General features: G+C 41.2%; 1 protein-coding gene across 4 annotated transcripts in view; it reads left to right on the top strand.

Annotated features, from left to right (window-relative positions):
- The first annotated feature begins 7696 nt into the window (after positions 1 to 7696).
- Positions 7697 to 19762, top strand: part of FAM189A1 (family with sequence similarity 189 member A1) — an 88554-nt gene continuing 76488 nt past the window's right edge. For 3 of the 4 annotated variants that reach the window (XM_030954910.1, XM_030954911.1, XM_030954909.1), the window contains exon 1: positions 7718 to 7883. In XM_030954910.1, the coding sequence (XP_030810770.1) occupies positions 7758 to 7883 (126 nt within the window). In that variant the 5' untranslated portion in view covers positions 7718 to 7757. Of the gene's footprint in view, positions 7884 to 19762 lie in introns of all 4 variants that reach the window. The other variant, XM_030954912.1, reaches the window with a different exon arrangement.

The raw sequence follows: 19762 nt of genomic DNA, 5'->3' as shown, positions 1-19762 counted from the left end.
TACAAGAGTCTTAATCCTGATAGAAACTTGGCCATGTACTTTCTGACCAGATGAAAATTCTTTTAGGGAGTGCCACCTATGTTGAATGAATGCCCTATTTTAAAAGCACTTTGAAGAGCAAAGAAAGCTTTGCATGCTGTTAAAAAAAAGCACACCCAACATTCAGAACACTGTCAAAAATGGAATATTGCATTTTTATATCGATTTAAGTAGACAGGTAAGAGTAGCTTTTCACAGAACAAATGTAATTTCTTGACTTGCTCTATATTTTTCTGTGCTGAAAGGAAATTTAGTTTTGTGCATAAATGAGCCACTTAGACTTACAACAGTAAAGTCAAAGATTCTTGGTACATATGGATAACAAGTTTATAAAGGTTTTTCCATATATTGATTGTACCTGAATCATAAATATATAATAAATAATTATGCAGAAGTTAGCTCTTCCTGAAGGGTTTTTTTCAGAAAGTGTACAGTAAGACTTGTCTCAATTTCTTTTAAATATATATATATTTCTGCCATTTTGTTACCAAAGAAAAGAGTCCATATAATGCCTAAGAACTCCAAATACTTCAGGATTTTATTCAGATGTAATGTTCTACATGGGTGATGCATTTCAGAAGAAATAGCTTTTGTTCAGGCATATTTGTATTAAGGAAAAAGTATTCTGTTCTACCTCAGAAAAAAATCCACTTCTTCCCAGCCAGTGTGTTGAAGTGAGAAAAAGTTCATTTGCAGTGTCTGGACAGAGATGAACAGTAAATTTGATCTAATAAATAAGTCTTGAACACAGGTGAAAGTAGGAAATGTAAGAAAATACATTCATGTCTAAGAAGAATAGGTAGAATCCCACAAGCAGATTCTATGTGCTTTACTAGAAAATCCACAATCTCAGCAAGATACTTAGGGGAGGGATTATGGACTTCTTTCCTTTTCATTCTAAATACTTTAAATTACTTACCTGTAAATCAAACAAATTAATTTCTTGAAAATTTTATTTTGTGAATCATGTAAGACTTTAAGAGGTGTTTTTCTCAGAAAACTAAGTCTTTGACTTCCAATTTTAAAAATGTAACTCATATTTCAGTAAAGGAAATAAAAATATACTTGAGAATACATAAAATAATTCTTCATTTAAAATTACATCTGGATTTTCGTGGCTTAGCTAAAAGGTTGGTTTTGAACTAATAAAAATGATTCTGTTAAGTTTTTATTTGGGAATTTCAGCTACTTAATTTCTACAGTTGAAAATATTTTATCTAGTAGATTCTGGCCCTGTAGAGTCTAGCCATTTTAGACAGTATGAAATAAGAAGTAGACAGTATGAACTGGCTAATTCTACCACTTTTTTTACTCTTGGCAATGGGATCAATAAGGAATCTCATCACTATTACTTGTTACTTTTTATACGGAAGTGTTGCACATTTTAAAGTTTTACAGAACAAAAGTGATGTTATTTAATGCACCAAAAAACTGCTGTCTAAAACTTCTTGTATAATAATGATATATATTTTTCTATGTTTTAATTTCTTAGATTTAAGTCCTGATTAAAATAGTTTTATTTTTGCTAAGGCTTGGATATAAAATAGCAGGTACTTCTTTGGTTTATGCTTTTTCGTTGGTTTTTTTTTTTTTTCTGGGATTACATTTTCTGCCAGGCCAAGGGTGATCATCTGGGAAAGAAATCTGTCTCATTTTTAAAAATCTGAGTTCTAGCTTGCCTTTTGTAAAACTGCAGGGCAATCTGCTTTTCAGATCCAATCATGTGTACCCAATGTGAACTTTCAAGCAGTCATAAAATGCAGAGCAATAATCCTGATTTCAGTGGTGTCTGTAACACTCCAGGACACTCACATGGAGGAAGCCATTCCAAGGTAGGTGTTTCTGAAGAACAGACACACATTACTTTCAGGTTAAAGCACAAAAATTGAGGTTTCTTTCATTTTTTAATGGCAAAGCTTTCTTGTTTAAAACCCTTTTGGCTTACACAGAGAAGTAATTCCTATGGCTTTATATATGCTTAGATGATGTTGTTAAAGGATGCTATTTTCATGAAACCAACTAATCTGTGATTATCCTCTATGTAAAAACATTTGGAACTACAGTAATGGCTGTAAAGTAATGGCAGGTACTTTTCTTTGTCTCCTTCAGCTCTGTGACTGGTTGGGGTAATAAACCAATTCATAGGTGCAGAAAAGCTGAGATATTCAGGGATCCACATATAAGTCCAAGTCCTTTCAGAGAAAAGTGAGAGAATGGTTCCTGTGTGCACAATCACCCCACCAAGGATGGTGTGGGGGCCTCAGTTTGGGAAGGACGTTGAGCACCTCCAGAGGAGGCAGCAAGGCTGGTGAAGGGCTGAGAACACAAACCCTGTGAGGAACAGCTGAGGGAGCTGGGGGTGTTCAGCCTGGAGAAAAGGAGATTCAGGGATGACCTTATCACTCTGTACAACTCCCTGAAAGGTGATTGTGGTCAGGTGGGGTTGGTCTCTTTCACCAGGTAACAAATGTCAGAACGAGAGGACACAGTCTCAAGCTGCATCAGGGGAAATATAGGTTGGATATTAGGAAGAAGTTTTTCAAAGAAAGAGTGATAAAATATTGGAATGGCCTGCCAGGAGAGGTGGTGCAGTCACCATCCCTGCCTGTGCTCAAAAAAAGACTGGAAGTGGCACTGGGTGTCATGGTTTAGTTAAGGCGTTTAGGGCATGGGTTGGACTCGATGATCTTGATCTCTTCCAACCCAGTCATTCTGTGTGAGATCGTGTGTGTGTTTTGCAGCCTGCAGTGGAGATGTGACAGTTCCCCTTATTTGTGTTACCTCTTGGAAGCAGACTTTGTCCAGGCATTGGTTCATTGCAGGGCTCTTGATGATTGTGAGGTAGATGCTCTTGTTTTTAATATATCCTTTTAAAAGCTTTCATAAATAGGCACTTAGGATTCAAGCACAGAAGCAGGGCTTAGTCAAAGTCTACTGATCCTCACATTAATTTTTGAAGTTTTTATTCATACTATTTTTGAACACAGAATTTATGTGCTTTGTGAGCTCTTCATTCACTTCCACAGAAAAACTGCTGTAAAAGATGGGACTGGGAGTGTCATTGTGTATCTGATTTGCCAAGTGAAAACACAGTGGATAGTTCTATTAGTATAAAAGTAGGGAGGTGGGAAGAGGATTTTTATTTTTGAGGTTTATTGATTAGCTACAAGTCTGTCAGAGGCAGTTATCCTATTTTAAGAAAATTGTAGAGTCATCAGGAAGCGAAGTAGTACCAAAGATAGCAGTGCCACCATAAGGTTTTAAGTGTGCAGATTTAACTCTATGATCCCTTCTTACACTGGTGGGCACTGGCATGCATTGTCTTGTTGTCTTTGACACATTTTGGTATCTGCTACTATGAGGGGGCTTTTATATTTTCAAAGCCTAAAGCTAGTAAAGCAGGATACTTCCTGCAAGATGTTGATTACAAGTGGATGTGGTGTATAGATAAAGAAATGTTTATTACTTGCTGTCTTGCCCTCCTTTCTGTCCCTGCCCAGTACAATTTTTTTTTTTTGGAAGATAAAGAAGATTGACTGTCAAGTGCAAGAAAATGTAAGTTTCTTTTTAAATGTACTGAAATACCAGCTTCTGTTGCCTTTGGAATCAAATATCCTTACATGCTTAGAAGTTGGCATGTGAGAATAAGTTGCTCTTCAGTTCTGCCAATGATACAGACTTCATATTTAGGTAATTATATCCATAAACCAATTTCATTACCTCTGTAAAAATTGGATATATTGGGGATGGTTCCTGGTAAACTGAGATAAAGTATGTTGGAGTGCCTTACGAGTTATTTTTAGAACAGGGCAAAGTGTAACCATGGAAAAAGATAATGAATTTTTTATAGATGTGCCAAGAAATTATCATATGCTTCAACTGAACTTATCCTGGATGTTGTGGTCTGGATACTTGATTCCCTTTGAAGAATCAACAGGGTGGACAAAGAAAGTGGAATTACTACTGCTGGTGTATAGAGATGCAACAACATCTGAATGGCTGAGAAATTACTTGTTAAATATTAGAATAATAAATTTATTTTAAGTCAAGATATCAAGATGAATGACAAAGGTTGGATATGGAAGGAGATATGTTAAGTTTTGTGAGGGTTTCTCATTTTGTGTGTATGTGTAGATAAAGTTTCCATTTTATTTTTCAGGACTGTTACTACATTTCACCAATTTCCACTATATGTTTAAGATGTATATTGTGTGGGACAGCCTGGTTTGTTAGTGCTTAAGAAGTCCTTAAAGCTGCATCCATAGAGAGGGGCTGCTTCAAATGCTGAGCTCATGTGAGGGATGCAGATTTGAGCCACGCTGGATGTAGGTGGCAGTGGCAGAGCCCTTGGACATGCTTTCAGTATCTGTACCCTGTGGGGCACCTTTGTAATGGCAAGAGAGGCTTTGCTGTAACTGGGAATTTACTTCTCTTTGCTCCTTTCCCAATTCTGTCATACTTGAAAATGCCATTTGCTTCATCTCAAATAACAGTTGAAGAGACAGATGCATGAAATTCACTGCAGTGCAAAGTGAGGTAGAATAAATATGAACTTCTATCCACTAATACAGTCCTGAGGATGAAGCTGCTTTCTGAACTGGTGGGAGCCAATAAAGGCTGACAGTTATGGTAAAAGTGGCATCATTATCACACTGGCTTCTGAGTTTTGATGGGTTTTAACAGGCTAATAATAAGGTCTGATATGTAGTGCCCTTCTGGCTGCCTTTGGGGAAAAAAATTATTTGGTAAATTTAAAATTAGTGGTTTATAATGTTCCCATATAAACATGGCTATTCCAAAGCTTTTGTGGCCACAGTTCTGGAAGAAATTTCAGTACCACATCCCACTTACAGTTACATGCAGTGATCTGGCACTGGAAAATACCAATGGAGGTATACCAAAAAGGTCTCTTCAGAAAAATAACTTTAGTTAGGGACAATACTACTTCCCAAATTGCTCTGGAATACTTCTCAAACAAATCAGCAACTAAGACTCTTCAAAGAAAACGAAGAAGTGTAGCCAGAGCTAATTCAGATCTTGAACAGTATCTATCTACACTAAATGCTCATAAATTTTGAAGTGACAAAAAGCAATTTAAAGTCCAGTGGATTCATACTGGAAGCCAAAATAATTTTTTTTTTGGTGGCCTTAGTTGACGGTATTGGAAGCTGTGGAAGTATTGATTACCTGAGTTTACCCACATGTGAGGTTCATGGACAGCAGATGAGCTTGTGGATTTGCAGTGCCAGATCCTCCTCTGGATTACCTACAAATGTCGATTTTTTTCTTTTAATTTTTATTTTTACATACAAGTTAGAAAGTCCTTGGAAATGAAGGTAAATTGCTTTGTATGTAATGCTTTCAACAGTATCAGCACAGGGAGTTAGTGAGATGTAAATTCACACCCCAGTGTAATGTGGCCTAATTTCTCCAAGCCCTAGGGCCATCTTGTTCCTGAATGAGAGCACCCAAATAGAGGTTTGAATGCATTTATTATAGTTTCTGATTGTCCTGCTGTGGAATAACCTAAAGCATTTCTGCCTTGATGGAGAATGAGCTACTTAATCATGGAGACTGCAGAGGTTCAGTTTGCATCTGGGCTTTGCTTTTGTTTCTTTTTGCTAGAACCTTTCACTCTATTTGGCAGAAAATTGGAACACAGACTCTTCCTTGACTTTGCAAGAGACATTTCAAAGTAATGTTTCCAATGTTGGACAGCAAATAGTTCTACTTAAATAAATATAAGTGGATGTTAGTTTTAGTGTGAACTATAAAATTCAGTGTGATCTATAGCCATATATTCCCACCTGCCTTCATTTATCTGTTCTGCCTGGGCTTTCAGGTGGGAGGTAGCACACCTGTGCCAGCAGCCAATTTGGGAATATCAGTTGGGAATGTGTAGTGGTGTGCTGTTTCCAGCTGACTCCTATTTGTTATCAGGCCTGGTCTAACTATGTCATTGTAAGCTAACTCTTCTTCTGATTATGAGCAATGTTAATGTAGTACATTCTGCATTTGACTAAAAACTTTTAGCAAAATGGTTGTTTCTTCAGTGTAGAGTTTTGTCAGGTGCATTTGTCTCTGATTAAAATATGGCTTGCACATGTGCTGGAGCAGTATTTCAGCCATGTGGGGTGACAGCAACTGCCATCCTATGATGTTGTATGACACAGACACTGAATTAAGCTGAAAGCAGCAAGTTTTTTTTGGTTCTTCTGGTGCAGTAAAACATCTGGATATTGTATGAAGAGTGGGAACCTACTCTGACACTTTGCTGTCACGGCACACTTCCTCACTACTACCTCCCCAGGAAACAATTTAATGCTAAGAAAAGTTCCTGAAAGAAAAGAAAAGAACATCAAATACAAAGTTTTAGGCCTGGTGTACCTGTGAAGTTGAGGGTTTTTTAATGAATATCACAGAATTACAGATATGTAGACTACATGTAACAATTCCTGTATTTAAAAAAACCACTATTTTAGCAGAGCAGATTATGGTGCAACAAACATGTTAATCTTGGCATGGTTTTACTACAGAAACTATCCTGCAGTGTAGTAATACTATAGTATATAGTATATACTGCAGTGTAGTTATACTATAGCATCCTGCACTATAGAGATGATTACCTGGGGTTTGGGTTCTGTTTGTGTGTTTTTCATGAGTAGGCCAAGCTGTTTGCAGTTGATACCTAATTGCTGTGATTTCCCTTCTGCAGAAAAGTGGCTTCAGGTGCTGTGGGTAGCCCTACCATGCTAGACCCCGCTGGCAGCAGCAGCAGGGCTGGGAAGTTTATATAATTAGAAGCCTCGTATGTTTCTGCTACTGGGGATGCTGTGCCTTAGACCTGGTTACGGTTTGCTTTGAGGAAAAAAACCCCAAAAAATAAAAACCGTTTAAGATGCCTTGTGCACAGACCTAAGACCCAGCCCTGCCCTTCCTGCGCCGCTGGACCGGAGCACACAGAGCAAGGGGGGAGGCTGCCGGTGCCTCACAAAGCGCAGGTGGGAGCGATTCTGCCCTCAGGGCCGCGGCGGCAGGAGCGGGGCCGGCTCGGGGGCGCTGCCCGGGCGCCGTCCGGCTGCAGGGGGCCCTCGGGCCGGGCCCCTCGCCCGCCGCCCGCCTCGCACATCTCCGAGCCCGCAGGGCCGGCGGCCGCCGCCGCTGCTCCGGCCGCTGTCTCCGCCCGCCATTGGCCGTGCTCAGCCCTCCCCCGCTCCCCTCCCCTCCCGGAGCGGCGGGCGCCGGCCAGCGGGGCTCGGGCGCTCCGCGGCAGCGGCGGGAGCCGCGGCGGGGCCGGGGCGCTTCCCGAGCGAGCGCGCCCGGCCAGCGGCGCCGGGGCTGGGCCGGAGCGGGGCCGCCCCCGCCGGCGGCTGAGGTTGAGCCGCGCCCGCGCGCTGCAGCCCCGCTGCCCCCCCCGCCCCGCGCCTGCAGCGGGGACGGAGGAGGCGGCGGCGGCTGCCCCTCGCCCGCCGTGCCCCGGCCGGGGCCGCGCGGGTCGCTCCGGGCGCAGGGCGGCTCCTCCTCCATGCGCCGCGGTGCCCGCAGCGCCCGGCTGCCCCGCGGAGCGCGGGGGCGGCGGGAGGCGTTGCGGGGCCGCGCGGAGGATGCCGGCGGGCGGCGGGGCGGCGCGGGCCCCCGGCGGGGCGCGCTCCCTCAGCCCCACGGCGCTGTCCCGCAGCCTGTCCCGCCTGCGCGAGCAGCGCGCCCGCTCGCGGGCCATGCTGGCCCTGGGGGTCACGCAGATGGTGCTCGGCTGCCTCATCGTGGCCGTCAGCTTCGCCGCCCTGGCGCTCACCACCTCGGCCCGCGTCCGCCACTCCTGCCCCTTCTGGGCTGGCTTCTCGGTGAGTCGGGGGGCGCGGGAGGGGGGCGGGCGGGACCGGCGCCTGCGGGATGCTCGGCCGCCCGACAGGTGGGACGCGGGCGGCGGTCGCGGGCCTCGGCGCCCTCCCCGCGCTGAGGCGGGCAGGTGAGCTCCTCGATCCGCTGCGCCGTGTTCTGCACGGCCACGGCGCTCCCCGGCCCGGCAGCAGCGCGGTGGCTCTTCCACCTCCCCTTTGGAAGGGCTGGCCAAGGTGGATTGGTTTTATCAGCAGCGTCGGGTGAAAGTTGGGATGGCAAATGAGCCTCTGGCGTTGGCTCAGCCGCCGGTGCCCGTTCCACCGGCGCTGACTTGGGCTCACCTTGAGACGCGGCCGGCGCTCGGGTCTGGCGCGGCTGCAAATTGAGGCACCAGCCAAGTGGTGCTGGAGGTGACCAAACGGGACGAGCACAGCAGGAGTGGGGTTTAAGGTACACACACGGCATGGAAGAGTTCCCCGAGGAGAGCGCGAGTGCTCCGGCAGGGCTGGGAGGGCCGGGGCTGTGGGGCACCCGAGCGCCCTGAGGGAGGCTGGGGCTCGCCCCAGGGGAGGCTGCCGGTCTGAGGGAAAAGCTTGTTCTGAGCGCAAATTGGGGTTCTTCTGATTCCTTTGTGATATCTTTGTTCACTTTCCATTGTGTCCAGCTAGCACAAATTTAAAACAAACAAAAAACCGGAAAACCCAGAGCTGATAGTCTTGACTCAGGTGGTCTCATTTAGTGCTGATCATGAGTGGCTGCATCTGTGTGTGGGCACAGTGCACACATGGACACATTAGGATAATCCTGCTTCATGAAAGTTTTTCTCATAAGCAGTGAAATGGGGCTTGACATTTATGAAGAATTAGGCATTTCTGAGGGCACTGGTAACAGACTCTGTGTTATTGGTGAAGATTTGCTCCATTTAATTTAATGCGTTACTGGTTTCAATTATGTCTCTTCAGCTCTTTTAACGGACCAGGGAGTTTTCAACTTCAAACGTGCTTGTTAGAAACCAGAACAGTTAGATAAAATATTTTGGGTTATTTAGTTCTGAGCATGTGGTAGAAATAGTGTAATTTTTAAAAAGTCTTAAACGATTTAATATACTCTTATGCAGAATATTACTTTTTTTTTTCCTGAGTTCTCAGAGCAGAAGACCCGTTCTGGATTAATTATTTAGATATCTTTCTTGATTTTGTTGTATTTTATTCTAGTCTTGAAAAGAAATATGAGTTTACACTAATAACATTGATGTTGTAATAGTCATTCTATTGAATTGGATCCTCTGCAAGATAATATGCAATTATTTGTTGTGATGAGATGTGAGTTTTAGGTTCAGAATCTGGCTGCTTACATATTAATGTGCTACTAAACCAACACAGCTCAGGCAGCCTTTGTTTCTTACCTTGGCAGAGTGAGCAGGAATATGCACAACTGCTTGTGGATTTCGGTAAACACAACTTTTTCAATGGCACCTTTCCCCACCTCCTGTGTTCTGTGTGCAAAGACACTTCTGGTAGTTGTTGTTATGCTCCAAGACAGGCTGCTTCCCTTACTGTGGATGTTTCCTACTCTTCTCTCTGTGTATTTCACAGCAAATGTGTTTCCCACGTAGATTTCATGCTAGTTGCTCACCAGAGACACCAAACCTGTGATTCCAGCCTGGGGTAGAACGGGTGGAAGGCTCAGGGAATTGCAGGACTGCTGATTTAGAGGCCTTATTTTCCTGTGCTATCAGAATGAGACAGGTGTACCTTGTTTCCTAAACTAAGAGTTACTTTCTGAAAAAATAATTCTACCTTATAAATTATCTGTCTGAGCATTAGAATAAACTTAGTTTCCTCCTATTATCCTTACCTCTAAGTCTCAAGAGCTAAGAGAAAATAGAGCAGTTTTTGAAGCATGATGAGCCCTAAAGAACTTTCTAGTTAGTTGATTACACAGCCTTTTCTAAAAGCCCTTTGAGGTATTTAGTGGATTTCACAAACACTAAATATATCATCACTCACAGCTGAAAAATGTTTCTGTGGAAGAGTAACAGTCTTTAGCTTGCTTCTATGAAATGCAGTTAAAGAAATAAATACAGGTGGGTTTAAGCAACATGAAAGAAAAAGAATGGAACTGTCCTTCCCCTCTTTATTTGGTGCCAAATCAGACATAGATATTCACTGCCTTCACACAACTTCCCCCTCACTTCTTGGAAGTAAATAACTGAGTCATTTGATATTGAAGTAGAAATTCTGAATCTATTTTGTTGTGTGTTTATGTGGTATACTGTAGTTTTTAGTCATTAGAAATGCACATCCTAACAGAGAGTAGTCTTGGCATTGATACTTCTCAGCAGGTTTTGACACCAAATGACCTGTCAATATAAATGAAAGCTTAAAAAAAATTTGTTAAGAGTATTTCAAATGTTTCTGAAAATAATTTCCTAGTGTTTGTAACAGTCTAGCTGGTTGAAAAAAATTTCAAAATCAAGCTGCATATTAGACACACAGAAAGTTCTGTAATTAAATGCAAGGAAAGGTTCTGATTTCTCACTTTCTTTTTGAAATCAAATCAAGTGACCATGTAAGTGAGAGCTTATTTAAAGAACAAGGCACCATAATTTCCATAAAACTTTGAAGAGTTCAGAGCTTATTTAAACATCATCCCATACCTTAAACACTTTATCTTTCATAGGAAAGATTAGGAAGATAAAGAGTATCTTCATATATTTTGTATTAAGACATTTTTAAGGCAATTAATCAGAGTCAACCTCACACTGAGCAGAAGGAAATTTGAGGTTTAGATAAGCAGGTACTGGTTAATTCTCTGCATAGGCAGCTTTCATTGGCAAGACCTTGCAATCTGTGTGCTGAAATGCTTGGCAGCTTGTTCCCATTGCAGTTTCCTGAGAAAATGGTGATTTCTTCTTCACATTCTCTCAACTGGGTAAAAGAAAAGATTTTTCATATAGGGGAAATGAGCATAAGTGTCTTTGATCCTGTTAAGAACATCAAGAACAGAGTACTAGCCCCATTTTAATTCTGAAAGGTCTCAAAATTATGGCAGATCACTGGAAGTATGAGCAGTGACAAGGTTATTTATCTCTCCTGTAGGTCCAAATTGCTTGAATATGAGGAAATATTTGTGCCCCCTTTAGGATGCAAACCCTATGCCAGTTTGTAGTGTGTTGGTTGTGTGCATGCCCAGATTGAAGGAAATGCTGCTGCTCAGTGATGTTCATGGTTCCTGTCAGTGTTGGGACAGCAGTAAACCACAGGCTATGGAGCTGTGGGTGTGTGACTGCAAAAGCAAATCTCACTTTGTGAAGTCATTTCTTCAAATTATTTAGAAGTTTGCAGAAAGATGTTTATCCTGCTACCCCTCCATCATCTTGATTTAAGAAAATTACCAGGCTTAGTTAGAGACCAGAGTTCTCTCTAGTACAGCAAAGTATTATTAAAATAGTAAACTAAATCATAAGATTATCCAGGTTTCTAAAATTACTCTGGCACTAGAGTAATTGCTGTGTATTCTTCTATCTCCTTTTTTATGTATGGTTACCTGGCAGTTGTTATGTTCTTGTGTAGAAGTGTGTTGCTGGAAGATCTTGTGCTGCCTTTCCTTTTTATTAAGTTTCTTCTCAACTGTGCCTCTTTTCATCCATATCCCATGTTCAGAGCAGGTCAATTCTTCTGGCTTAAAAGCATCTTTAATGTAGAATGTTTTCAAGGTTCATAAAATATCTGCTTTTTTGTGTTCTTTGAAAAAGGTAACAGATATAAAGGGAGATTGTTGGTGTGAACTCAAACCCAACTTTTCTTTTATAGAAAATGGGAAATATGTTATATACTTGTCTATTAACTGAGAAAGCTGAATGTAGAAGTCTTTTCTGTAATTTTCTATGACTTTGTACAAAATAGGTTTAAAAACCTGAGGTGGTGCTTAAAGGAGTTAACTTTCAAAAACTTCTACTTGTCTGTGACCCTGGCTGTTCCTCACATGCAGCAGCTTGTCCTGGGATGTTCCTGTACAAAATCATTGTGGAAGTGAAGGGGAGATGACAATAAAGATAATTTGTTAGCAGTTGTGGTTTTGTCCATTTCAGCTAAAGGGTTTGGTTTTGCTTTTTTCCTTCCTCCTATCCCCTGTTCTGTCTTCTTCTGGTGTTTTCCATTATTGCCTGTGGATAGTCAGGAGGAGTAGAGTGATAGTTGTAGCTTGGGGCAAGGAACTTTAAGTTTGCATGAGAAGCCTCTTGCCAACAGTGTGACTGTGAAAGCAAAGTCAAGCTCCTTGAGAGAAAGGAACCTCACTGCTCCTGTGGTGTGATCCAGTGTTCACTGAACTGGGACAACCTGGAACATATTTATTTGTTTATTTGTCTTGGAGATGATCATTTCATGTCTAGGACTTCGAGGGCAGCTTTCCTGTCCACCTGCTGTAGGTAGAAATGGAACTCCAACTCTGTGGTTATCAGGTGGTTTTTCACCAAATGTCCCCTGTGCTTCTGAGTGTGCTCTATGAGAGCTCTGGATCCTCTCTGGAGTATGAGAAGCCATAGTATGGATTGCTTGCTTGTGTACTCCTGGTTAACACACACTGCCTGAGAGCTCAGCCTGCAGCTTCCTTGGAGGAAACTCTGTTTGGGTGAGAGCATCTGACCAGATCCCTTCTCTGCAGAGGATTGTTCTAGTAGCAGATTCCAAATCTGTGGACTCATAGCTGTAGGGGGATAGAACATAGAATGTAATCTTATCCCCTAAAGAGTTGCAGCTGGACCAATTACTAAAGATTAGGAGCAGGCCTGATGTTAACAGGCCACACCTGTAGCCAGTAAGAAGAGTGGTATAAAAGAGTGGATTGGTGGGATCTGGAGTCAGATGGCTGCTGCAAGGACCAGGAGCAGTCAGTGCTTAGAGGAGCTGTGTCCAAGAAAACCTCAAGGAGGTATGAAACTCTAGCAATGTGGTACCCTATAATGGCACATAGCCATGATGATTAGTTTGTTGTGGACAATTTGTTATTCTGTGAAGTTTGCTGCTGGTTCAGCAAATGTTCTATACCTCTAAATATTCCTTTCAGGCTTTTTTTGGAGGAGTTTGTATTGCTGGTTGGGAAATTGGGTAGATAAATTTCCACACAGAAAGTTTTTGGGAGACTTATCAGACCTCTAATGCAGATTATCAAATAGTCAAGCCTGGGGAACAAATGAAACTGATTTCTCTATGTGGCTGTTGAAGATCTTATGTCATTCCTGAAAGATGATGCATCCACTCGCTAGGACAGTTACTTTGATGTTCCTTGTTTCAATTTGATGAAATTTAGAAGACCAGGAAATGGATCACTTCAAAAATCCTACAAGTGACTTGGTAATCTTTTGCCTCTTCACAGTCTGGCTAATCAGTCATGGTAGTTTTTGCCCCTGTGATAGTCACAAAATAAAACCTGCTCATTGTCATGATACATTTGAGAAGTAGTACTACCAGTTTGATTGATGACTGGTAACTCCTCAATTAGAAATTTTAAGGTGCAGTCTCAGTTTTAGTTACAAATACTGAAATCTTCAGTTATACACACTTGCAAAAGAATTACATGAACTTTGATTCTTTGAGACATTATCTGTTACTGTGTACCACTGTATCCTTTATTAACTACCATCCCTGCGTTTTTTCTGACTTCTTTTTGGATTTGCTAACGCCTCAGCCACCTCTTCCCTTCCTTTTGCAAGTTTGTCAGGGCTTTGAAATGTGAGCAGCCTGTGGAAGGAGGTCAGCTGTCTGGTACTTTGTGTCTCAGGAAGCCTGCTGGGGTGTGTGTTGTACTACACAGTGTTGGTAAAAAAAACCAGCCACCTGCACAGGCTTGCTTCTCACCTTCACAAAATGCACAAGGATTGCAATGTGCCTTGTCTGTGATGGATCATTATTAATTGTATTAGCATTCTTGGTTTGTACATCCCAACAATATTGTGTGACTGACAGAAAACCCAGAAACATCCAACCCAGAAAACCCATGAGGCTGTTAATAGATGCCAGTTGAACCTTGGCATTGGTGCACAGGAGGAGCTCATACACGTCATAGAACACAAGAACTGAGAGGCCTTGTGTGCATCCTCTGTGCTTTGTGGAGTCTGTGGTCGGGCAGGGCTTTGGAACAGGGTGAACGTGTTGTTTCCATATCCTGATGGAATGATAGCAAATCAGCTGGACAGAGGGACAGTTAGAAAGACACAGGCATTCCTTCTTAATTCTTTGAACTGTGCCTGGTAAAATAACTGTTTGTAGCTTCTGAGGATTTGGGGCTAAGTACAACCTTGAGATTTTTTTGTCTCCAGTGCACTAGAGAGTAGCAGACTCATGGGAGGCAACATTATTTGTTTCATGAGGCACATCAGCTTTTATTGCTTCTGAGTATGTTCTGTTGCCTTAGCCTTAAGAGCAATTTAATTTAAAAACTTCCTGTGTTACAGGAAGGAGTAGTGGAAGAAAGCAAAGATAATTATGATAAGAAGCAAGAGGTGTCCAGTCTGTAGGGAAGAAATAGCATCGTTTTTATTAATCCCAATTATTATAAGTGACCTGTATTCTGAAGCCTTTATATTTCTGTAGGCAGCCAGACTGCAGAATAAAAATATTTTTTTAAAGTAAGTCTCATACTGTTGTCAGCATACAGTTTTTAGTTAGTTTGTTGTGGGTTTGTTTTTGTTTTTGTCTGTAGCAGAAAGACAGGTGTATGTCTCAGTTTCTTTAGGAATGAAATATTTTTCCTGGATACTGGTTGTCCTTTCCAGCCATTTTTTTTTTTAATGCTGGAGCATTTGGTGTAAAAGACAGTAAATACTGCTCAGGAAGTTATGAGAACTAGGTGTGAGGAACAGGCTAAGTCTACTGAGAAACTTGGACAGAGCTAAGTACCTTGGTGGAAGTGGGAATTTCTAAGGTAAATAATGTAGTTATTTGCAGCTGCTGCTGAACTTATTACCTTTGTTTTAGTTTTATGTTGTGACTTACTAAAGGAATGAGTTGTGAATTATCATGTTTAATTAGCTATTATTTCACAATTCATTTTTCTGCTCACTCCTGTGCCTTCTGGGATCCAAGGGCAGAACAGATAATGGGACTGTGTAAGGTGGGAACTGCCTGAAAACATGTAACTTACAGGAGTATAACGATTTCAGTGGTGTATTTAGAGAAAGCTACTCTTTCTAGAGTAGCAGGTGGTGTGGTCATTACCTCATCTCTTTGGGAGCAACCACATTGCTTTAAAGGAGTGTTATGCAAATGTGACAAACCTAGGGAATTTATAATTGAGGAATATTTATACATTCAGAGCATCCTAGCTTACGTGCAGGCAACATTTTAAGATCAATATCCCCCAAAGCTTGGTCTTCCATCTTTGGCAAAGTCACAGAATCACTGTGTCTACCCCATAAATAGAGGGTTTACAATCTGTTTGTAAGGACACTATGTTGATAATTCCTTCACAAGCTCTTGCTTGTGCAGTTTGAAACTGCAGTCCTGCAGGGTGACAGTCCTGTCCCCAGTCTATTTTGTCACTGTTGGTTTTGGTGGTCTGTGGATGTGTCCATGTCAGTGTTGCAGTTCTGGTTGTGTGTGTGCTCCCTCTCACTGCTCCTGCTCACCAGGAGTGTTCTCAGGGCACACAGACTCTGCTCCTGGGGATAAAATGGAGCCAGAGGATGAGCTGGGGGAGCAAATGGAATCTGCTGGGAGGATGAAATCTCTGGCCAGACTGGAGCCTGTGTGAATAGTCACTCATCCACTGAGTGCTTGGTGTGGATGTTCTCAAGACCAGATTCTTTTGCAAACAGATCTGCTCATGTTCCATTTGCTCTTTGGTAATTCAGGTAAAACCTGTGAGGCCAATCTGAAAGCTCCTGTATTGTGCAGAGGATCTGAGCTCCCTAGAAATGGCTAGAAATGCTTTGTGCTGGGCAGAATTTTCCTCCATCCTGGTTACATCTACATTGATGGTTTGATGCAGGTCTGCAGATTAAAATAGCCAGTTCTGAGGAGCAGATGCCAGTGCTTGGTGTGTTACTTTTAAGGGCCTTGAGTGGGTGGAGTACTTTGGAGCTAATTTGCAGTAAATGAGAAATACTTACTGGAATTACTGCTGCATCACTTATACTGAGACATTGTTTTCCAATAGATTGCGGTTTAAAAAATTGAATAATTTCATAATATTCCAAAAAGTGTATTATTTGGTTTTATTATAGGTTTTGTTTGGTTTTATTTTCATATTCTGATAAAAATAAGAAAATGTAAACACTTTGAAGAATATGTATTTTTGCTTAAAGGAGGCAAACTGGATTTAACACTTGGATTTCTGATCTTTATAACAGCTTGATTTAAACTTGGGTAGTTGAAACAGCAGCACAATTTTAAACTTTTGGGTCTAATTTACAAAGTAGGAGTTACTCTACTTTGCAAACTTGCTTTCAGTTTTGAATATGAACTTTCCTTCTTTCTAGAAGCCATCATCATGAGTAATTTCTGTTCTGCAGAACCAGCAAATAATGTCCTCACTGATAACTATGCAGGTTTGTTATTTCTGTCACTTACAAAGAGTCAATCTCAGCAGAATTATTTTCGTGTGTGGGGTATAATGTACTTATGAGATTTTTTTGCTACTGTTTTAGCAGAAAAGAGCATGGCTTAATCTGAAGATTCTAGATAAGCCTTCAGTGCCAGAGAGATAAAAACAGGTGGTTTTAAACTGAACACACTTAATCCAGAGGCACTGAGAGATAATAAACATGTAGCTTTATGCTGTCACTTTTGTATTCACTCTCTTCAGGGGAAAAAACTCTTTTCATCTGTGTGAAAAATTGTGTTTGCAGCTATTTTTCAGATGTGACAGATTTTTTTGTTTGCTAAAGAAATTAAGATTACTTTTTAGTTAAAAAAAACAAAACAAACAAACCACCAAACCAGTATTGAGCATTCAATGTAAAGAGCCAAGGGACAACCTGATTTATCAATAATAAACACAAGTCATTATCTCCCTGTAATGCATTCTAGTGAGCAGGGTTCTGTCAGAACAGTTAAACTCAATGGTTTTCCTTTGTTAGAGCAGTGGAAACATTTGTTGACTAATGCTACTAAAATAGTGGAATAATTTGTTGACTAATGCTACTAAAATAAGAGGTTTTCAAGTTCTGACTCTGTGAACAGTCATCAAGAATTTTGATGGTGCTGTGAACATGTGTGACATTGCTGTGTCATTCTGGAAATAACATCGGTAGAAAGTGGTTTTGTCATATCTTGAAATTAGCTGTAGTTCAAAGAAATTTTATCTTTCCCGAGGCTTAAATAAAAAACCTTTTGAAAACTTGTGAAATATATGGCTAAAAGAAAAAATAATTCCACTCTCCAGTGCAAAGGCTGCTGTCCTGTGTTTGTGTTGATGCGAAGGGAACTCAGTCTGTTTTATGTGTCTCAGGTCATCCAGTGTATCAAACTATACACTTGACCCTTTACATGTTCCCTTCTAAACAGACGTTTTCTGGGGGTGTGTAGGACCACTTACACACTCTTGTGGCGAGTTTCAGTTTTTCTGTTTGTGAGCTGAAAACAAAAATGCATTTAGAAAACTCCTAATGAAAGTGTGGGATCTTTAGATGAACAGATGAGCTTTCTCTTACTTGCCTATACAGACATGATTTGTATCTGAAAGGTTATTGTGTTTATTGCAAATGAGAATAAACCAAATGGATGCTGTTGTAGTCCTTTCTGCCTTGAAAACTGCTTTCCAAAAAGGAATGTTAATTCAAGAAGTTCTAGATTTGAGTTTTCATTTTGCAGTGGTTTTAAATAGAGTTTTCATGTAAAATAAATTTTCATTACACTTAAAGAGTAAAAGGGAGCATCAAGAAAGAATATTTCTGAGTTTGCAACAAAAATGTTGGCTTAGGGAGTGGAGATTTATTTAGATACAACAGAGTATGAGGAATAATTTTTATGTTCAAAGTAACATTAAAACCAATACAAGGCAAGCCACAAAACACCACTGGAGTGAGGGCTGTGGGGAAGGAAGGAAGAAAAATGCATGTAGGATAATGGCTCAGGCCCTGGAGACACATTACCATGGGTCTGTAATTGCAGGGCTCCCTTACAGCTGCACCACACGATTTCTCTGATGCACCTGTGCCCCTCCTAGCACAGAACCTGCTGTGTGGAACCAGAGGGAATGAAACCAGTGAGGGCAGGACAGGTGGGCTGGCAGGTGCACTTTGTCTGCCTGACAGCACTGCACACTTTGGGTGGGATATTAACAACTTGTCCATGTTGCCTTTATGCATAAACCAGCAATGGTTGTCCTTTGAGAAGGACAGAAGTAATGTTGTGGTAGGTAGGAGTCAGGTTTAATGTGTAGGCTGAAGTCTTTCACATCACCAATTTTTCACATCTGTTCTGGTGCAAGAGGAGACATTAGCTTTTTTAAGGAGTTCCTAACAGGCAACTCTTGTCCTGTTTATTCTTGTGTGACATATATTGGTCTGGGCCTAAGGAATTTATAATAGTTTAAACTTCTTTTCCTCCCTTAAAAATTTTCCTTCATTCCTTTTGAAATTTGGAATAAAGCTTCACAGTCAGACCATACTTTGAGATCCTGTGAAATATCACTACAATAAGTAGTGACTAGGAACAATACTAAAACATTGCTGTCTGTTTTTGAAGTTCGTGTTAATTCAGTAAATATTTTCTTTCCCACCTAAGTAGTTTAAATCTTCAGTGCAGCTTTTCCTTTGAGCTTTTCAAATACTCACACTGTGGCTTGACAGACTCATTTCTCTTGGCATGTAATATTTGCCTTTTGAGTGGAGAAGAACCTTTACTGTAAAAGCAATAATGCCAGTACAAACAAAGTGTTGCACAGATAATAAGGATAACCAATATCTGGTGGCATTTGGTGTCTGCCAGAGGCCATGTGCTCATCTTCCTTCGCTGACCTTCTGTTGTGGTTTAACAGAGCTTGGTTTTTAGCTGAAGAGGAAATCCATCAGTTAGGGGAGTGATTCCCTGGAAGGAGTTGGCAGCTTCCTTTGGACCTCACTTCTGGAACTGGTGGATTTTCTCTTCCTGTGGGCCAAGTGTCTGAAAGATGGAATATCAAACCAGCTGTTAGGGAAAGTGGTCCCCAGGGACAGGAGCTGCCAGTCCTAGGTGAGACTTGTCTGAAGAGTTCAGTCACACCCGTCACTGCTTTGTGAACCTGAAGTAATGGGCAGGAGCAGAAAGAATTTATTTTCTATTTTTGACCTTGCACTTTCCCCTGCAGCAATACCCTTTGTGCCTGCGGGACTGGAATTTGCCACTAGGCAAATTGTAGTGTCCTTCCCCTTGATAGTTCCTTCTCATGTCCTGGCAGTTGCCTTCCAGTATGAACTGTTTGGGGCTAGCTTAAGGTTTTGCCTCAATCAGCTGTTTTGGTTTATAACTACAGAAGTAATTATCTTGTTAATTAACCTATTTTGAAAAATTAGAGAAGATAAGAAATAATGGGGGAAAAAGGAGTCAATTTAAGAGTTACAGTTACTTTTCAATCTTGAATATTTCGGCAAAAAGCAATTTTATTTTTATTTTTGGAGGTTGGTTATTTTGGGATTCTGAAGATTTCTTCCCTTCATCAGTGTCTGATTTGATTTATACAACATCAATGAAACAATATAGGTCTGTGAAGAATTTTACCTATGGAAAAGTAATTCTATATGCACTAACATTTAGAGCTTCTGGAAAATAAAAATCAATTAGATTTTTTTTGTTTATAGTTAGGTATATCATATTTAGGAACTATATGGGAGTCCCCAAACAGTATATTTCCTTGGATCTGCTGTATTTGACTTAATGAAGAAAAAGAATCTGGTGCC

Source organism: Camarhynchus parvulus, chromosome 10 (genome assembly GCF_901933205.1).
Source record: "Camarhynchus parvulus chromosome 10, STF_HiC, whole genome shotgun sequence".
NCBI classification, from domain to species: domain Eukaryota; kingdom Metazoa; phylum Chordata; class Aves; order Passeriformes; family Thraupidae; genus Camarhynchus; species Camarhynchus parvulus.
Note: the sequence above shows the minus strand (reverse complement) of the source record. Positions and strands in the feature narration are given on the sequence as shown.